This window comes from Balaenoptera musculus, chromosome 15, assembly GCF_009873245.2.
Source record: "Balaenoptera musculus isolate JJ_BM4_2016_0621 chromosome 15, mBalMus1.pri.v3, whole genome shotgun sequence".
NCBI classification, from domain to species: Eukaryota; Metazoa; Chordata; class Mammalia; order Artiodactyla; family Balaenopteridae; genus Balaenoptera; species Balaenoptera musculus.
Window position 1 is genome coordinate 43,466,926 of NC_045799.1, and position 16,521 is coordinate 43,483,446.

General features: G+C 43.7%; 1 protein-coding gene across 1 annotated transcript in view; it reads right to left on the minus strand.

Annotated features, from left to right (window-relative positions):
• Window positions 1-15,392, minus strand: part of PYGB (glycogen phosphorylase B) — a 61,309-nt gene extending 45,917 nt beyond the window's left edge. The window contains exon 1 of the mRNA XM_036824363.1: window positions 15,036-15,392. Coding sequence (XP_036680258.1) covers window positions 15,036-15,278 — 243 coding nt within the window. The 5' untranslated portion in view covers window positions 15,279-15,392. The remainder of the gene's footprint in view (window positions 1-15,035) is intronic.
• Window positions 15,393-16,521: the final 1,129 nt, after the last annotated feature.

Below are 16,521 nucleotides of genomic sequence, written 5' to 3' on the forward strand. Positions count from 1 at the left end.
TAGAGAAAGCCCACACGCAGCAACAAAGACCCAACACAGCCAAAAATAAATAAATAAGTAAATAAATTAAAAAAAGAATAAAGTTGGACTCCTCTTTCATACCATATGCAAAAAATTAATTCAAAATGGATCAAGAACATAAATGTAAGAGCCAAAACTATAAAACTCTTAGGAGAAAACATAGGGGTAAATCTTTGTGACCTTGGATTAGGCAATGGTTTCTTCTGACATGACATCAAAAGCACAAGTGAAAAAACAGATAAACTGGACTTCATCAACATTTAAAACATTTGATACAATTAAGAAAGTAAAAAAGACAACCCACAAAAAGGGGGAAATTTTTTTTAATTGAAGTATAGTTGATTTACAGTATTATATTAGTTTTAGGTGTACAACATGATTCACAATTTTGATAGATTATACTCCATTTAAAGTTATTATAAAATATTTCTCTGTGCTGTACAATATATCCTTGTAGCTTATTTATTTTATACATAGGGGTTTGTACCTCTTAATCCCCTACCCCTATCTTTCCCCTCCCCTCTTCCCTCTCCCCATTGGTAACCACGTTTTTTCTCTGTATCTTCAAGCCGATTTCTGTTTGGTTATATTCATTCATTTTATTTTTTAGATTCCACATATCAGTGATAACATACAGTATCTGTCTTTCTCTGTCTGACTTGTTTCACTTAGCATAATACCCTCCAAGTCTATCCATTCTTCTTTTTATGGCTGAGTAATATGCCACTGTAATATACATATCACATCTGCTTTATCTATTCATCTATTGATGGACACTTAGGTTGCTTCAACATCTTGGTTATTGTAAATAATGCTGCTACGAACACTGGGGTGCATACTTTTGAATTAGTGATTTCTTTTTCTTTGGATGTATATTGTTTTATGAGTAGTATTCCACTGTGTATATTGACCACATCTTCTTTATCCATTCATCTGTTGATGGTCACTTAGGTTGCTTCCATATCTTGGCTATTGTAAACAGTGCAAATATCTTTTCAAATTAGTGTTTTCATTTTCTTCGAATATATACCCAGGAGTGGAATTGCTGGGTCATAAGGCAGTTACGCTTTGAGTTTTTTAACGAACCTCCATACTGTTTTCCATAGTGGCTGCACCAATTTACGTTCCCAGTGTAGGAGGGTTCCCTCTTTTCCACATTCTCGCCAACATTTGTTATTTATGGTCTTTTTGATGACAGCCATGCTGACAGGTATGAGGTGATATCTCATCGTGGTTTTGATTTGCATTTCTCTGATGATTAGTGATTTTGAGCATCTTTTCATGTGCCTGTTGGCCATTTGTATGTCTTCTCTGGATAAATGATTATTCAGGTCTTCTGCCCATTTTCCAATCAGTTTTTTTTTTTTTTTTTTGGATATTGAGTTGTATGAGCTGTTTATATATTTTGGATATTAACCCCTTATTGGTCATATCATTTGCAAATATTTTCTCCCATTCAGTAGGTCTTGTCTTTTCGTTTTGTCAATGGTTTCCTTTGCTATGCAAAAAAAGCTTTTAAGTTTAATTAGGTTCCATTTGTTTATTTTTTATTTTGTTTCCTTTGCCTTAAGAGAAAGATCCAAAAAAAACTGCTAAAATTTATGTCAAAGAGTGTTCTGCCTGTTTTCTTCTAGGAGTTTTATAGTATCTGGTCTTACAGTTAGGTCATTAATCCATTTTGAGTTTATTTTTGTACCTGGTGTGAGGGAATGACCTAATTTCATTCTTCTACATGTAGCTGCCCAGTTTTCCCAGCACCACTTGTTGAAGAGACTGTCTTTTCCCCATTGCATATTGTTGCCTCCTATGTCCTAGATTAACTGCCCATTAAGTGGGTGTGTTTATTTCTGGGCTCTCTATTCTGTTCCACTGATCTATGTGTCTGTTTTTGTGCCAGTACCACACTGGTTTTTGTTAGCTTGTTTGTTTTTGTTTTTTCATTGGAGTATACTTGATTTACAATGTTGTGTTAGTTTCAGGGTGATTCAGTTATACATATATATATATATTCTTTTTCAGACTCTTTTCCCTTATAGGTTATTACAGAATATTGACTAGAGTTTCCTGTGCTATACAGTAGGTCCCTGCTGGTCATCTATTTTATATATAGTAATGTGTATATGTTAATCCCAAACTCCTAACTTATCCCTCCCCCACCCCCCTTACCCCTTTGTTAACCATAAGTTTGTTTTCTATGTTTGTGAGTCTGTTTCCTTTTTGTAAATAGTTCATTTGTATCATTTTTTTTTTTAGATTCCACATATAAGTGATATCATATGATATTTGTCTTTCTCTGTCTGACTTACTTCACTTAGTATGATAATCACTAGGTCCATCCATGTTGCTGCAAATGGTATTATTTCATTCTTTTTTATGGCTGAGTAATATTCCATTGTATATATGTACCACATCTTCTTTATCCACTCATTAGTCAATGGACATTTAGGTTGCAGTATCATACTGTTTTGATGACTGTAGCTTTGTAGCTTTGTGACTGTAGTCACAGCGTGATACCTCCAGCTCTGTTCTTCTGGGAGAAAATATCTGCAAATCACATAGCTGGTAAGAGATCTGTATCAGGAATATATATATACAATTCAATAATAAAAAGACAGCCCAGTGGTAGGTTGGGTAAAGGATCTGCACAGACATTTCTACAAAGAAAATACAAATTGCCAATAAGCACATGAAAAGATGTCTAACATCATGAATCATAAGGGAAATGCAAATCAAAAGCACAATGAGATACCACTTCACATCCACTAGTACAACTATGATCGATAAGCCATCAGATAATAACAAATAGTTAGCAAGGATCTGAAAACTAGCTGATGAGAATGTAAAACGGTGCAGCTACTCTGGAAACCAGTCTGGCAGGTCCTCAAAAGTTAAACAGTTTACCATTTGGCCCAGCAATTCCACTCCTAGACATATACCCAAAAGAAATGAAACCCTGTGTCCACTAAAAGACTTGTATTTAATAGTCAAAAGGTGAAAACAACTCAAATGTCCACCAACTTATGAATGGATAAATAAATGTGGTATATCCATACAGTGGAATATTATTCGGCCATAAAAAGGAATCAAGTACTGATAAAGCTACAATGAGAATGAACCTAGAAAACATTATGCTAAATGAAAGAAGCCAGTCACGAAAGACCACATATTGTATGATTCCATTTATATGGAATATAGGTAAATCTACAGAAACAGAAAGTAGATTAGTAGTTGCCTAAGACAGGCGGACAGGGAGTTTAGGGTGGGTAACAGCTAAAAAGCGTGGGGTTTCTTTCTGGGGTAATGAAAATGTTATAAAACTGACTGTGGTGATGGTTGCACAACTCTGAATATACCCAAACCACTGAATAAGCTGTACACTTTAAATGGGTGAATTGTATGGTATCTGAATTTTATCCCAATAAATATTGTATGTAAGATAGAATACTTCCAGTTGTAAAGGTGGTAGGCTAAAAATGTCTCTGCCCACTTCTCCCTAAAACTCACTGACCCTAGGAAAACAGAGGTGGAAACTGAGGGAGGCAGAACTCAGCTAGAAACTGCCCCTTGTACCACTTCACCACCAAGCTGCAGGGGAGGGACGAGGGTGACTGTCCACTGCTGGTCTCTGCCTTCTGAGGCCGATGAAAGGACAAAGCACTTCACACTCACATGTGTGCACACTCACACACCCACACATGTGCATGCATTCACATCCACGGCACACACTCGCTCACACCTGTGTGCACGTGCACACACACACACACACATCACAAAACTGGGAACCAGGAGGGGCTGCTCCCTCCATGCTGCACACAGCAGGCCCTGCCCCATCATCCAGCTGCAAGCAACTGGCTCAGGAAGAATCCCCTCCACTCAGAGATGGAGCTCAGGGTCTACACCCTGAGAAGAAAAACAGAAGAGACAGGAAATACAACAGGCAAAGAACACCCAACATTTAGCAAGGGCCACGTGAAATCCATAAACACAGACCCATCTAAGACATCAAGAAACACTGATAAGGTAACAAAGGGACTCAACCGAGCACGGGAAAGAAGTAAAATAAATAAAGAGATAAAACCACCACAGAAATGGAGGGCAGCACTGAATGCAAAACAGCGGCACAGCTGAAAACAAAAAGCTGGCTGGAAAAGTGAGCAAAGTGAGGGAAAATCATGAAGAGGACTGGAGAGAAAAATACCCATACAGAAGACAAAGAATACTTAACATCTGCTTAATTAGTGTTCCCGAAGAAAGAAAATGAATAAAACGTTAAAAAATTTTTCAATATGTAATTTAAGAAAACTTTACATACATGTTAAATCTACAAATTGAAAGAACATGCTTACATACAAAAAAAATTCCAGTGTCCTTTAAATCACAAACACGTCGCAGTGTAACGAGTGATTCTGCAGAGCTGCCCTCTGCTCCACCACCGTTGTCACTGCTGCTCACGGCCCATTGCTTCCTCCTGACTTTTCATCGTCCTGGACGCTATTTACTCTACACTTGAACTGATTTATTATTATATGGGGTTCCCATAGCACGGTACCACACCTCCCTCCAGATGGGGCTTAGTAATCAACGTGAAAACACACTGAGACGACAACACCCAGCTGTCCGAGAGTGTGAGTGAATGTTTTGAGCAGCCATTTCCTTCTAGGCACATATGAAGGCCATGCCTATTTCTGGGGTTCTCCCAAGAGGTTTTATGAAAAGTTGGCAGGGGACTTCCCTGGTGGTCCAGTGGTTAAGAATCTACCTTCTGGGACTTCCCTGGTGGCGCAGTGGTTAGGAATCCACCTGCCAATGCAGGGACACGGGTTCGAGCCCTGGTCCAGGAAGACCCCACATGCCACAGAGCAACTAAGCCTGTGCGTCACAACTACGGAGCCTGCGCTCTAGAGCCTGTGAGCCACAACTACTGAGCCCTTGTGCCATAACTACTGAAGCCCGCGTGCCTAGAGCCCGTGTTCCACAATAAGAGAAGCCACCACAATGAGAAGCCCACGTATCACAACGAAGAGTAGCCCCCGTTCGCCACAGCTAGAGAAAGCCCGCATGTAGCAATGAAGACCCAACGCAGACAAAAATAAATAAATAAATTAATTAATTTAAAAAAAAAAAAAAAGAAAAGAATCCACCTGCCAATGCAGGAAACACGGGTCCCAGCCCTGGTTCGGGAAGATCCCACATGCCGCGGAGCAACTAAGCCCGTGCACCACAACTACGGAGGCTGCGCTCTAGAGCCTGAGAGCCACAACTACTGAGCCCATGTGCCACAACTACTGAAACCTGCATACCTAGAGCCTGTGCTCTGCAACAAGAGAAGCCACTGCAATGAGAAGCCCGCTCGCTGCAACTAGAGAAAGCCCATACGCAGCAACGAAGACCCAAAGCAGCCAAAAATAAATAAATTTATTTAACAAAAAAAAAAAAAAAAAAAAGAATCCGCCTTCCGCCTTCCAATGCACGAGACGCAGGTTCGATCCCTGGTCGGGGAACTAAGATCCCACATGCTGCTGGGCAACTAAGCCCGTGCGCCGCAACTACTGAGCCCATGCAGTCTGGAACCTGCGCACCACAACTAGAGAGAAGTCTGAGCACCACAATGAGAGATCCCGAGTGCCGCAACTAAGACCCAACACAGCCAAAAATAAATAAATATTATAAAAAAAAAAAGTTGGCAGGTCAGGGATATGATCAAGATGTTTTTATTTTGCCTTTAACTATAAGTATGTATTTTAAAAGTTGTAATTCGATCTTTCTGTTCAAGTTTCCAACTTTTAACTAGCACTATGAAAATAGCTTGATTATCTCTTTTTCTAAGAGATGGGTGCTGAGGGATAAAATGTTGGGCCCAGTCTTAAAGCCTCTGAATCTCATTTTCCTCCCAAGTTCAACATTGGGTGTCCAGGGTTCAGCTGTGTATTTAGTTCTGTAAACCTGCCCGGGCAGCCTCCTGCGGCATCCTGAACAAGAGGGCAGCGGGAGCAGCATGGCACCCAGGGTCCCCCCAGCACTGCCCACTCAGAAAGGACCGACCACGGTCAGCTCTGTGCCAGGCACCGCTACAGGCTGTGCTGGGCTGGAGCTCTGGACTCAGGGTCTGTGCCTTGTTTTCTGTTGCTGTTTTTGACTGTGTGACTTGAGAACTTTTATTGTTTCCTCACACATGTTGATTTTGTTTTCCCCAGTTTCCTTAAGATGGTTCAGCGTGAAACCATCAAACTGAAGAAGGCGCTTGAGAAGCCGGCCAATGACATGCACAGATTTTGAACTACGCAGACTGGGTCCCATCCCGGCTCCTGCAGCGGCCGGTGGGGCGACCTGGTCACTTTATGTCTCTGGTAGCACCATGCCTACCTGGGACTCAGCAATGCTGGTCCCCTCACCTGGCCAGATTTTTCAGGGAGGGTTGTGGAACCTAAAGAACAGGGTGACAATTCTGGAAAAAAACCACCTGCAAAGGGCCAGCTCCTTGCCGGGCCCAAACTCTGCTGCTGCAGGCCCAAGGCCATCGCAGGCCCGGCCCAGCCCCTTCCTACCTCTCCAGCCCCTCCAGCCTCCCCGGCGCCATCTGTGCAACCTTGGACAGGGCTTCCCGGCTCAGGGGTGCCAATCGAGAACCAGATGTTCACCTGCTTGAGCCTGAGAACAGCAGGGACCCCTTAACCTTGCCACACAGCTCTGGGGGGCCATCTGCAGGCCTGAACTAGGTCACTGATCTTTCTTGCAGAGTCCCTTCTTTGCAATATGGCTGTAACAAGTGTTAAATGGCCTAGAGGCAGCCTTAATTTTTTTATAAATTGAGTTTATTTATTACATGCAAAGCCCACACCAACAGGTTACATCACAGAAAAGCATAAACAAAGCTCTTCGACACAGATGAAAATATGATCAACACAAACATTATACAACATATTAATCTCCTAAAGAATCTTAGGAGTTAATGAACTCTGTGAAAATGGAGTTTAATGTCAATAGGTAGAGCCTCATTTTGCTCTCTATACAACCAAGATTAATACATAGAATTGGACTTTCAGAGACCTCCAATTTCTTTTCCCTCTCCTAAAAGTGTGTTTAGAGTCCTTGTTTAACAGAAGGGTCTGAACACTCTGCAGGAAAAGGAAAGAAAGAACTTTCAACACTCAAGGCATCGAAGCACAGACTGGGGCAATCGACTTCACCACCAGCAAGAACCTGATTCTACAGGCAGATCCGGCCAGGAAGGTGTCCGCCTGCGCCAGGAACACGCAGCCTCACTCCTCTTGTCTATCAGATCCTGTCGGTGCCGCAGCGGCGTCTTAGCCCACGAGCTGCCCTCTCGCAGCACAGAGTGGCTCCCGCCAGACAGAGCGGGCCCTGACATGACACAGGGACACTGAGCACTGACCCAACACAGAAGTCAGCTCCGGTGGGACCCCAGCCTCTACAAAGGCACTGAGGCCACCTCCAGCCTGCCGCCCTGCCTGAGCAGCTCAGCGAGAGGAGGGTTGCTGGGGGGAGGGGCCCTTCCACCCCTGTCCTCACTGAGCATGTCCCCGCGTACACGCCACTGCGTCTGAGGGGCTTTTTGGAGGAAAGAGCTTTATAAAACCACTACTGTGCTTGTGTGAGGATGCTGAGCGTTATCTACCACACCTCTTACGGCCCAACCTATGAAGTCACACTCGCACTTTCTTTCAGAGCGAAGTGCCAGGGAACCTTGGCTTCCCCTAACTGGTGGGTTGTATCTCAATGTGGACCACGAATTTCGTTCTTTATTTTAGGTACTGGTACCTAGGAGTAGAACACAGGTCTGTTTGCGCAAAGTCAACTTGGAAAATGTAAAATATGATAAAATTACAGTACTTTATCCCTGTAAAATCTACAGGGATTTTACACTCAGAGATCACTTAGTTCTGCAGGAAACAAATTCACTTTGTGCTACATGACGTCAGTGTCACAGTCCTCTGCCTTCCACCTTATGTGCCATTAAGCTCTACAAAGCGTCTACTCACCCCATCCCAGAGCCAGATAATCATGGAGGCCACCTTGTCCCTGACAGATAGCCAGAGCCTAATCAATTTAGAGTAAGTGATCTGGACCATGTCAAACTACACTCGTGACTCAGTGTTATAAGTCAGTGTTCTCAACAGAGCTACTTTCACCTTTAAAAAAAAAATGGTGTTTCAAGGCTGAGAAAAGACACTCAGCTAAAACTGAAATTACATATAATTCCTACTCCAGAAGATCCTGTTGAAGGCATTGTTAACCAGACTTTTTTTTTTTTTTAACATTTTTATTGGAGTATAATTGCTTTACAATGTTGTGTTAGTTTCTGCTGTATAACAAAGTGAATCAGCTATATGTATACATATATCCCCACATCCCCTCCCTCTTGCGTCTCCCTCCCACCCTCCTTATCCCACTCCTCTAGGTGGTTGCAAAGCACTGAGCTGATCTCCCTGTGCTATGCAGCTGCTTCCCACTAGCTATCGATTTTACATTTGGTAGTGTATATATGTCAATGTTGTTCTCTCACTTTGTCCCAGCTTACCCTTCCCCCTCCCCGTGTCCTCAAGTCCATTCTCTATGTCTGCATCTAAGTTCATGCCCCTAAATTCATGCCCCTAAGTTCATCAGAACCTTTTTTTTTTTTTTTTTAGATTCCATATATATGTGTTAGCATACGGTATTTGTTTTTCTCTTTCTGACTTATTTCACTCTGTATGACTGACTCTAGGTCCATCCACCTCACTACAAATAACTCAATTTCAGTTCTTTTCATGGCTGAGTAATATTCCATTGCATATATGTGCCACATCTTCTTTATCCATTCATCTGTTGATGGACACTTCGGTTGCTTCCATGTCCTGGCTACTGTAAACAGTGCTGCAATGAACATTGTGGTACATGCCTCTTTTTGAATTATGGTTTTCTCAGGGTATATGACCAGTAGTGGGATTGCTGGGTCATATGGTAATTCTATTTTTAGTTTTTTAAGGGACGTCCATACTGTTCTCCATAGTGGCTGTATCAATTTACATTCCCACCAACAGTGCAAGAGTGTTCCCTTTTCTTCACACCCTCTCCAGCATTTACTGTTTGTAGATTTTTTAATGATGGCCATTCTGACTGGTGTGAGGTGATACCTCATGGCAGTTTTGATTTGCATATCTCTAATGATTAGTGATGTGGAGCATCTTTTCAAGTGTTTGTTGGCAATTTGTATATCTTCTTTGGAGAAATGTCTATTTAGATCTTCTGCCCATTTTTGATTGGGTTCTTTGTTTTTTTCATATTGAGCTGCATAAGCTGCTTGTATGTTTTGGAGATTAATCCTTGGTCAGCTGCTTCGTTTGCAAATATTTTCTCCCATTCTGAGGGTTGTCTTTTCATCTTGTTTATGGTTTCCTTTGCTGTGCAAAAGCTTTTAAGTTTCATTAGGTCCCATTTGTTTACTTTTGTTTTTGTTTCCATTTCTCTAGGAGGTGGGTCAAAAAGGACCTTGCTGTGATTTATATCATAGAGTGTTCTTCCTATGTTTTCCTCTAAGAGTTTTATAGTGTCTGGTCTTACATTTAGGTCTTTAATCCATTTTGAGTTTATTTTTGTGTATGGTGTTAGGAAGTGTTCTAATTTCATCCTTTTACATGTAGATGTCCAGTTTTCCCAGCACCACTTATTGAAGAAGCTGTCTTTCCTCCACTGTATACTCTTGCCTCCTTTATCAAAGATAAGGTGACCACAGGTGCATGGGTTTATCTCTGGGCTTTCTATCCTGTTCCATTGATCTATATTTGTTTTTGTGCCAGTACCATACTGTCTTGATTACTGTAGCTTTGTAGTATAGTCTGAAGTCCGGGAGACTGATTCCTCCAGCTCCGTTTTTCTTTCTCAAGATTGCTTTGGCTATTCGGGGTCTTTTGTGTTTCCATACAAATGGTGAAATTTTTTGTTCTAGTTCTGTGAAAAATGCCATTGGTAGTTTGATAGGGATTGCATTGAATCTGTAGATTGCTTTGGGTAGTATAGTCATTTTCACAATGTTGATTCTTCCGATCCAAGAACATGGTATATCTCTCCATCTGTTTGTATCATCTTTAATTTCTTTCATCAGTGTCTTATAGTTTTCTGCATACAGGTCTTTTGTCTCCTTAGGTAGCTTTATTCCTAGATATTTTTTTCTTTTTGTTGCAATGGTAAATAGTAGTGTTTCCTTAATTTCTCTTTCAGATTTTTCATCATTAGTGTATAGGAATGCAAGAGATTTCTGTGCATTAATTTTGTATCCTGCTACTCTACCAAATTCATTGATTAGCTTTAGTAGTTTTCTGGTAGCATCTTTAGGATTCTCTATGTATAGTATCATGTCATCTGCAAACAGTGACAGTTTTACTTCTTCTTTTCTGATTTGGAGTCCTTTTATTTCTTTTTCTTCTCTGACTGCTGTGGCTAAAACTTCCAAAACTATGTTGAATAATAATGGTGAGAGTGGGCAACCTTGTCTTGTCCCTGATCTTAGAGGAAATTTAACCATACTTTTCAGTTGTCCAATTACCTTTCTAAATTTCTGTGTTCATTTCTCTTCCCTTCGCCATATCCTAAGAGCCCCATTCTCTACAAGGTAGAAAAGAGCCAGCTATGTGTTGCCTGCTGTTTACCTGCTTCATGTCTTAAAATGTGTGGGTTTCCATATGGGTTAGAGCCTGCTCTGTTTAATGGGCGGGAAAAAAGGAGGTATATCTGGAAAGATGTGTAAAGTTCTCTCAGTTTTCTTCCTTGTATTTCTTATCAGCAGCACAGCTGACAAAGCTGAGTAAGGTCTGCAGGTGACAACACCGTGTTGGTGTGAACACCCTGAGTTTTTTCCAAATGCTCTGGTGGTATAAGGGAATCTCCTTGATTTTCCGAGTCACACATTTGAGTTTTCAGGGGGAAAGGGGTATCAAGTCTAAAACTTACTTTCAAATGGTTCACAGAAAAAATGTATTTATACAGAGAGAAAGACATAACAAACGTGTTAAAAATGTTTCATGTTTGGGGAATCCAGATAAAGAGCATATGGGAATTCTTTGTAACATTCTTGCAACTTGTAAAAGTCTGAAATCACATAAAATAAACGTTTAAAAAATCATCTGTAAAGGGCTAGGATGGAGAAAAGAGATCAGTTACAATATTTCATAAAGATACAAAGGGTTAGCCATCCACAGCACCTGGGTATAAGTCAGGGTTCCCCAGAGAAACAGAATCAACGGGATATATACACAGAGATTTATTTTAAGGAATTGGGTCACATAATCATGGGGGTCCAAGACCAAAATCTGCTGGGGTGAGCCTGCAGGCTGAAGACCCAAGAAGGAGCAACATTTGGAGTCCAAAGGCCTTCTGCTGGAAAATTCCTTCTGGCTGGGGAGGGATGCGGAGAGGAAGAGCGGGGAGGTGGGTATGGTGGGGGTATCAGTCTTTGTTCTGTTCAGGCCTTCAACTGATTAGAGGCCCATCTACATTACGGAGGGTAATCTACTCTCCTCAAAATCCACTGACTTTAATGCTAATCTCATCTAGAAAACACCTTCACACAAACAACCAGAATAATATTTGACCAAATATCTGGGCACCATAGCCCAGCCAAGTTGGCACACAAAATTAACCATCACAGCCTGCAGGAGCAGAGGCTAGACTGTCTTCTAAGAAAAATCACGGCACACACCCAAAGCTTCCTAATCTCGTAAATGACGGCTTCAGCCTACCTTCCATTTGGCAAGCTGTCAGGGTAATCAGCAACACGAAACATCTGCCCCGCCCCAGCTTCTGGCCAGAGAAAGTAACTCTGAGCTCTCTGCTATCAGGGAAGCTTGCCCATGGGATACAAGGTCAACTTCACACAGATGAGGGCAAACACATCAGAACAGTTAAGTGGGTCAAAAAGATCCCAGCGCTGGACCCACTCCTGCCTAATTAAAACAAAATTTCAGAAGTAGGGGTTGTGTGCAGCCAAGGCAACAAAAAACTGCTCTAGATCATCTTCCTTTAACTCCCAGATCCAGCCAAACCATAAGATTAATTGTATTCATCATGATTATCTTACTAGAAATATTTAGGACAGCAGTTTGGACCCAGTGGTAGAGCTCCTTTCCTTAGTCCACCAGTATGGTTATGCCAAGAGCTCATGGGGAAGAGCCATGGTAAACTGGCCAGTCTATCCACTGCAGGGATGCAATCAGGCCAGCTGTCCACATCGTACAACGTCTGCTTTAAAGACCCATGGAAGAAATCTCACACCTGCTCATTCTAGAATTTACTGCAGAGATTCCATGACTCCCATAACTGGGCATGATCTGCAATTTGCTTTGGTTGCCAGAACTTATATCTGCATTTTGTGTCCTGACCGTGCATCTGAACTTAACCCACTTTCCTACCCTTACTGTCTTGCCCCAACTTTCTCTTTGAGGTCTTCTATGAAGTTGAAACTTTTGCAGCATATCTTGCTTAAGCATTCTCAAATTCTTTTTGGATGGAATGTTAATATAAAATGGAAACATTTTATCAGCAAACACAAAGCTACAATGTTTTAGAACGGCAAGGTACTCAGGGATGGATTACCTAGCTTGACCTTCCTTATTTTAAAGATGAAGAAACTGAGACCAAGAAAGGTTAAGAAATCCACCCAAGCCCAAGGGTCAAATAGGCCAAATGGTAAAGCCAGGACTTGAGGAGCCTGGATTTGTGTGAGCCATCCCTCACCACCCAGCTCTTTTCCGTCCCTGAGTTTGCAGTGGAGTCCTGACCTTGCCATCACTTCAGAGACTCCTGTTGCTGTCTTTAGAACTAAGCCTGCCTCCTGCCAAGAGCAGACTTCTTAATTTTAGCCAGATTCTTTGACTTGCTGATTTGCCAGGCAGCTTACTTGAAAACTCTTCCTCTGAGCACTGAGCTTCAACTGTTTCTACTATTACCAAAAATAGAGCGCTTGAGAGTTATGAAACAATAGGTGCAGCACAGCACTATACTATTTTGTGTAATAAAAACAAATGTTTCTACCTGCACAGAAAAAGAGATGTGGAACACAAGATGTTTGTAGCATTTACAGTGTTACCACTAGGTGGTGAGATTACAGTTAATTTTTTCCTTTTGGCTTATCTGTGTTTTCTAATTTTTTCTCCAATAATCACAAGGACTTGCATAACTGTTTTAAAGTAAATAAAAATATTAAATAAAAGCACTTTAACTTATTGTTTAGATCGTCAGGCTGCCTAAGTCTGCAGTGCAGTGGTGCACATCCTTGAAGCCGTTCTTAGGCTGGGGATGTGGCTCTGCAGGATTATTACTGGGAGACCTTCCATGTCCTCTCAGCTCTGATCCTCCTGGGGCTTGTTTCTTGTCCGTTATAAGCAAACATGTAACTTTTGCAGAAAAAGGAGATGATGAGCTTATTTTCAACATGAATTAGCCAGACTGAAGCACTCAAATTCCAAGTTTCCACTTTCAAATGACCTTCCTATCCAGGACAAGCAAACAACCTTCCATTTACAGGCTGTGTGGCTTTAAAGAAGAGAAAGGTTTACACCTATAGCCACATAGCAATCAGTGAGGATCAGCAAACCTGTTTTGTTAGAGGGATTTAATCCTGTTCATGAAAGGTTATTTCCGTAATCCCTGAGCCCATCACTAGCCTTTTCAGGATCTAAATATAGATGAACACTCTAATGGGACCCCACGGTGTTTCGGTGTGTTCTGGTCCAGCTGCAGGGAAATACCCTTGAATGTGCTGTCAGAGATGTACCTTGTCACCTGCTACATGAATAACAATGATATTGCAAATCAGAGCTCTGCCATCAGCAGGGAATTCTGGGGGAGCCACTGCCTGTTGGCCAGTTTCCCTGGCAAAGTCATCCCAAGCCCTTGTTGAAATAACCTGTTTCTGCCATTTGGTGCCACTTCTTTCTTCACTGTCTTGCATACTAAATATGAAGATCCTAGTTGGTATTCTAACAAATCTGTCCTTTTTACCACCTCTCTTTTAGAAAGAAAGAGTGCCCCAGAATAAGTTTGGAAAAGCAACCAATCTCAGACTTAGCAATTATTAAACATTTAACGCCCTACAAAAATACTGTAAATTACTATCAACAAAGCAACTGCCCAGTGCGCAGGTGTCAATACCTGACAGTCAAATCCTTGCAAATTGGCTTCAGGCCTGCAAGTGTGTCCTTTCCTCACCAGTTTTCACTCTACATTAGTATAGTAGAAAGGATAAAACTCTCCATGGTCAAGAGGAAAAAAACAAAAACAAAAAACCAAACAAACAAAACTGGTAGCAGGGGCCTGGCCAAGCCCATACCCATCAAACTGAAAACTACCAGTTTGGAGAATCATATTTACTGACTTGGAAAGCTGCTAAAAAAGCTACAAATGTTGATGAATGAAACAGAAGAGCCACAAAATTGTATATACAACATGCTTTTTAAAAGTGTGCATATATATTCAAGAACAGGAAAAGGTGTAGAAGGACATGCACCTATAGTTTAACACAGTTAATAACGGAGGTGATAACCAAATTTTCTCTCGTGTATTTTGTACTTTTCAACCATAAACCTACATGTGTGTAAAATGTAAAAAGAATAAACAATTCCTTAACGTCGGCCAACCTTAAGCTAAGTGAAGCTCTTCAAGGTAGGTGTGAGCGCCTGGAAGGCAGAGCCCATCACTGCGGGCTCCTTCTCCTCAGCAGGCTTCCCAGTGACGCCCCCCATCTCTGCCCGCCCGGACAGCAGGCCCCAACCGCAGGGCTCCAGGCCACCCAATACGGGAGGTTAGGGTTAGGCGACGCCGTGTGCGGGGATGCCTCACCCGGTGGTCTCTCCTCAACTAGGGGGAGGGGGGGTCGCTCCCCATCTCAGAGGGCTCTCTTCACCTTGGGGGGGGGTCTCTCCTCACCGGGGGTCCCTCCCCACCCGGAGGGCGGTCTCTCCCCATCTCGGGGGAAGGTCCCTCCTCACCGGGGGTCTCTCCCCACCCCGGTGCCGCCTCACCTTGGGGTCGCGCTCGTAGTAGTGCTGCTGAGTGCGGATCCAGCGGCCCACCAGGTGGTCTCGCACGGTGTGCGCCAGCGCCAGGTAGTAGTCGCGGCGCGTGGCCACGTTGCGGTCCTTGACGAGCGTGAAGTGCAGGTGCCGGTTGAAGCTCTTCCGCACCTCGGCCACGTCGCCCAGCCCCGCCAGCCCGCGCACGCTGATCTGCTTCCGCCTCTCGCCGTCTGTCAGCGGCTTCGCCATCGCGCCGGCAGTCCGAGGAGGACGAGGAGGGTAAGATGAGCCGCGGAAACACGCCCGCACGGAGGATGCTGCAGCTTCGCCGGCTGCCAGGCCGCGCCTGCGCACTGCGCTGCGGCGGCGAGGAAGGGAGGTGCTGAGGGTGCGCCTGCGCGCTGCGCCGGACCACATGAGGGGCGGGGCCTGAGGAAGGGCGGGGTCGCAGGGTGGGAGGGGCCTCCTGGAGGGGCCGTGCACTTACCCCTGGGTGAAGGAGTATTGCTGAGTTTCTCAACTTTCAGAGCTGAGGATGAGGTCCTGGGCTTGTGGCCCATTCCTGCTAGCAACCCTCTTCATGTCCACTCCCTGAGACAGTGTCTCCTCCTGCTCCTCCCCCTCCCTAAAGCTGCTCACCTGGTTCCTACCTGCAGGTCCTCATCTGGAGCCCTCTTGCTCACGCTCACCAGCAGCCCTCTGGTCTACACCCACTAGCACCACCGCTGCTGTTCCCCAGGGCCGTCTTCGGGTCCCTGGCTTCAGTGTTGCTCCCACTGCTCCTCCCTGATCCTATCTTGGCCTCTGGGGTCTCTGCATCAAGGAGAGTCCTTACAGGTTGGTTTAACATTGAAAAACTGGCAGTATTCACTGAAGCTAAACACCTACTTCTGACCCAGCAATTCTAGTCCAAAGAAAATACCCAACAGAAATGAATGCTTGTACCAACCAAAAGGCATGTACAGAAATGCTCATAATATTCAAATATTCAAAATAGTCCCAAACTGGAAACCACGCAAATGTCCATCAATGCTGGACTGATAAATAAACTGTGGCATATTCCCACAGTTGCATAGTCCCCAGCCGGGAGAATGATCGACCACATCCAATACGCAGACGAACAATGCTGAGTGAGAGTAGGCAGCGCTAAAGAGCACAGCCTGAAGGATTCCACTCACGTGAGTTTCTAAGACTGGCCAGTCTCTGGGCCTGCAGACCTAGGATGGTGCTGAGCCTTAGAGGTGGACATAGATGGGGGGAGGGGGTGGGCAGGGAGAGGGAGTGGGTGAATCCGTGGCATCTGGAGAAGCTCTGATTACATGTGGTGTGCAAGCTCATCACTGCACACGTGGCAGCTACCCCACGTGGGGAGCGTCTGTGGGTGTGGTCCTGGGGCAGGGCCCAGTGGTGGGGTGGGTCATAGGTGCGGCCCAGGGCCTTCCACCATCTTTCTCCACAGCTCATCCTGTTTCCTTGCCCTCCCTCCACACCC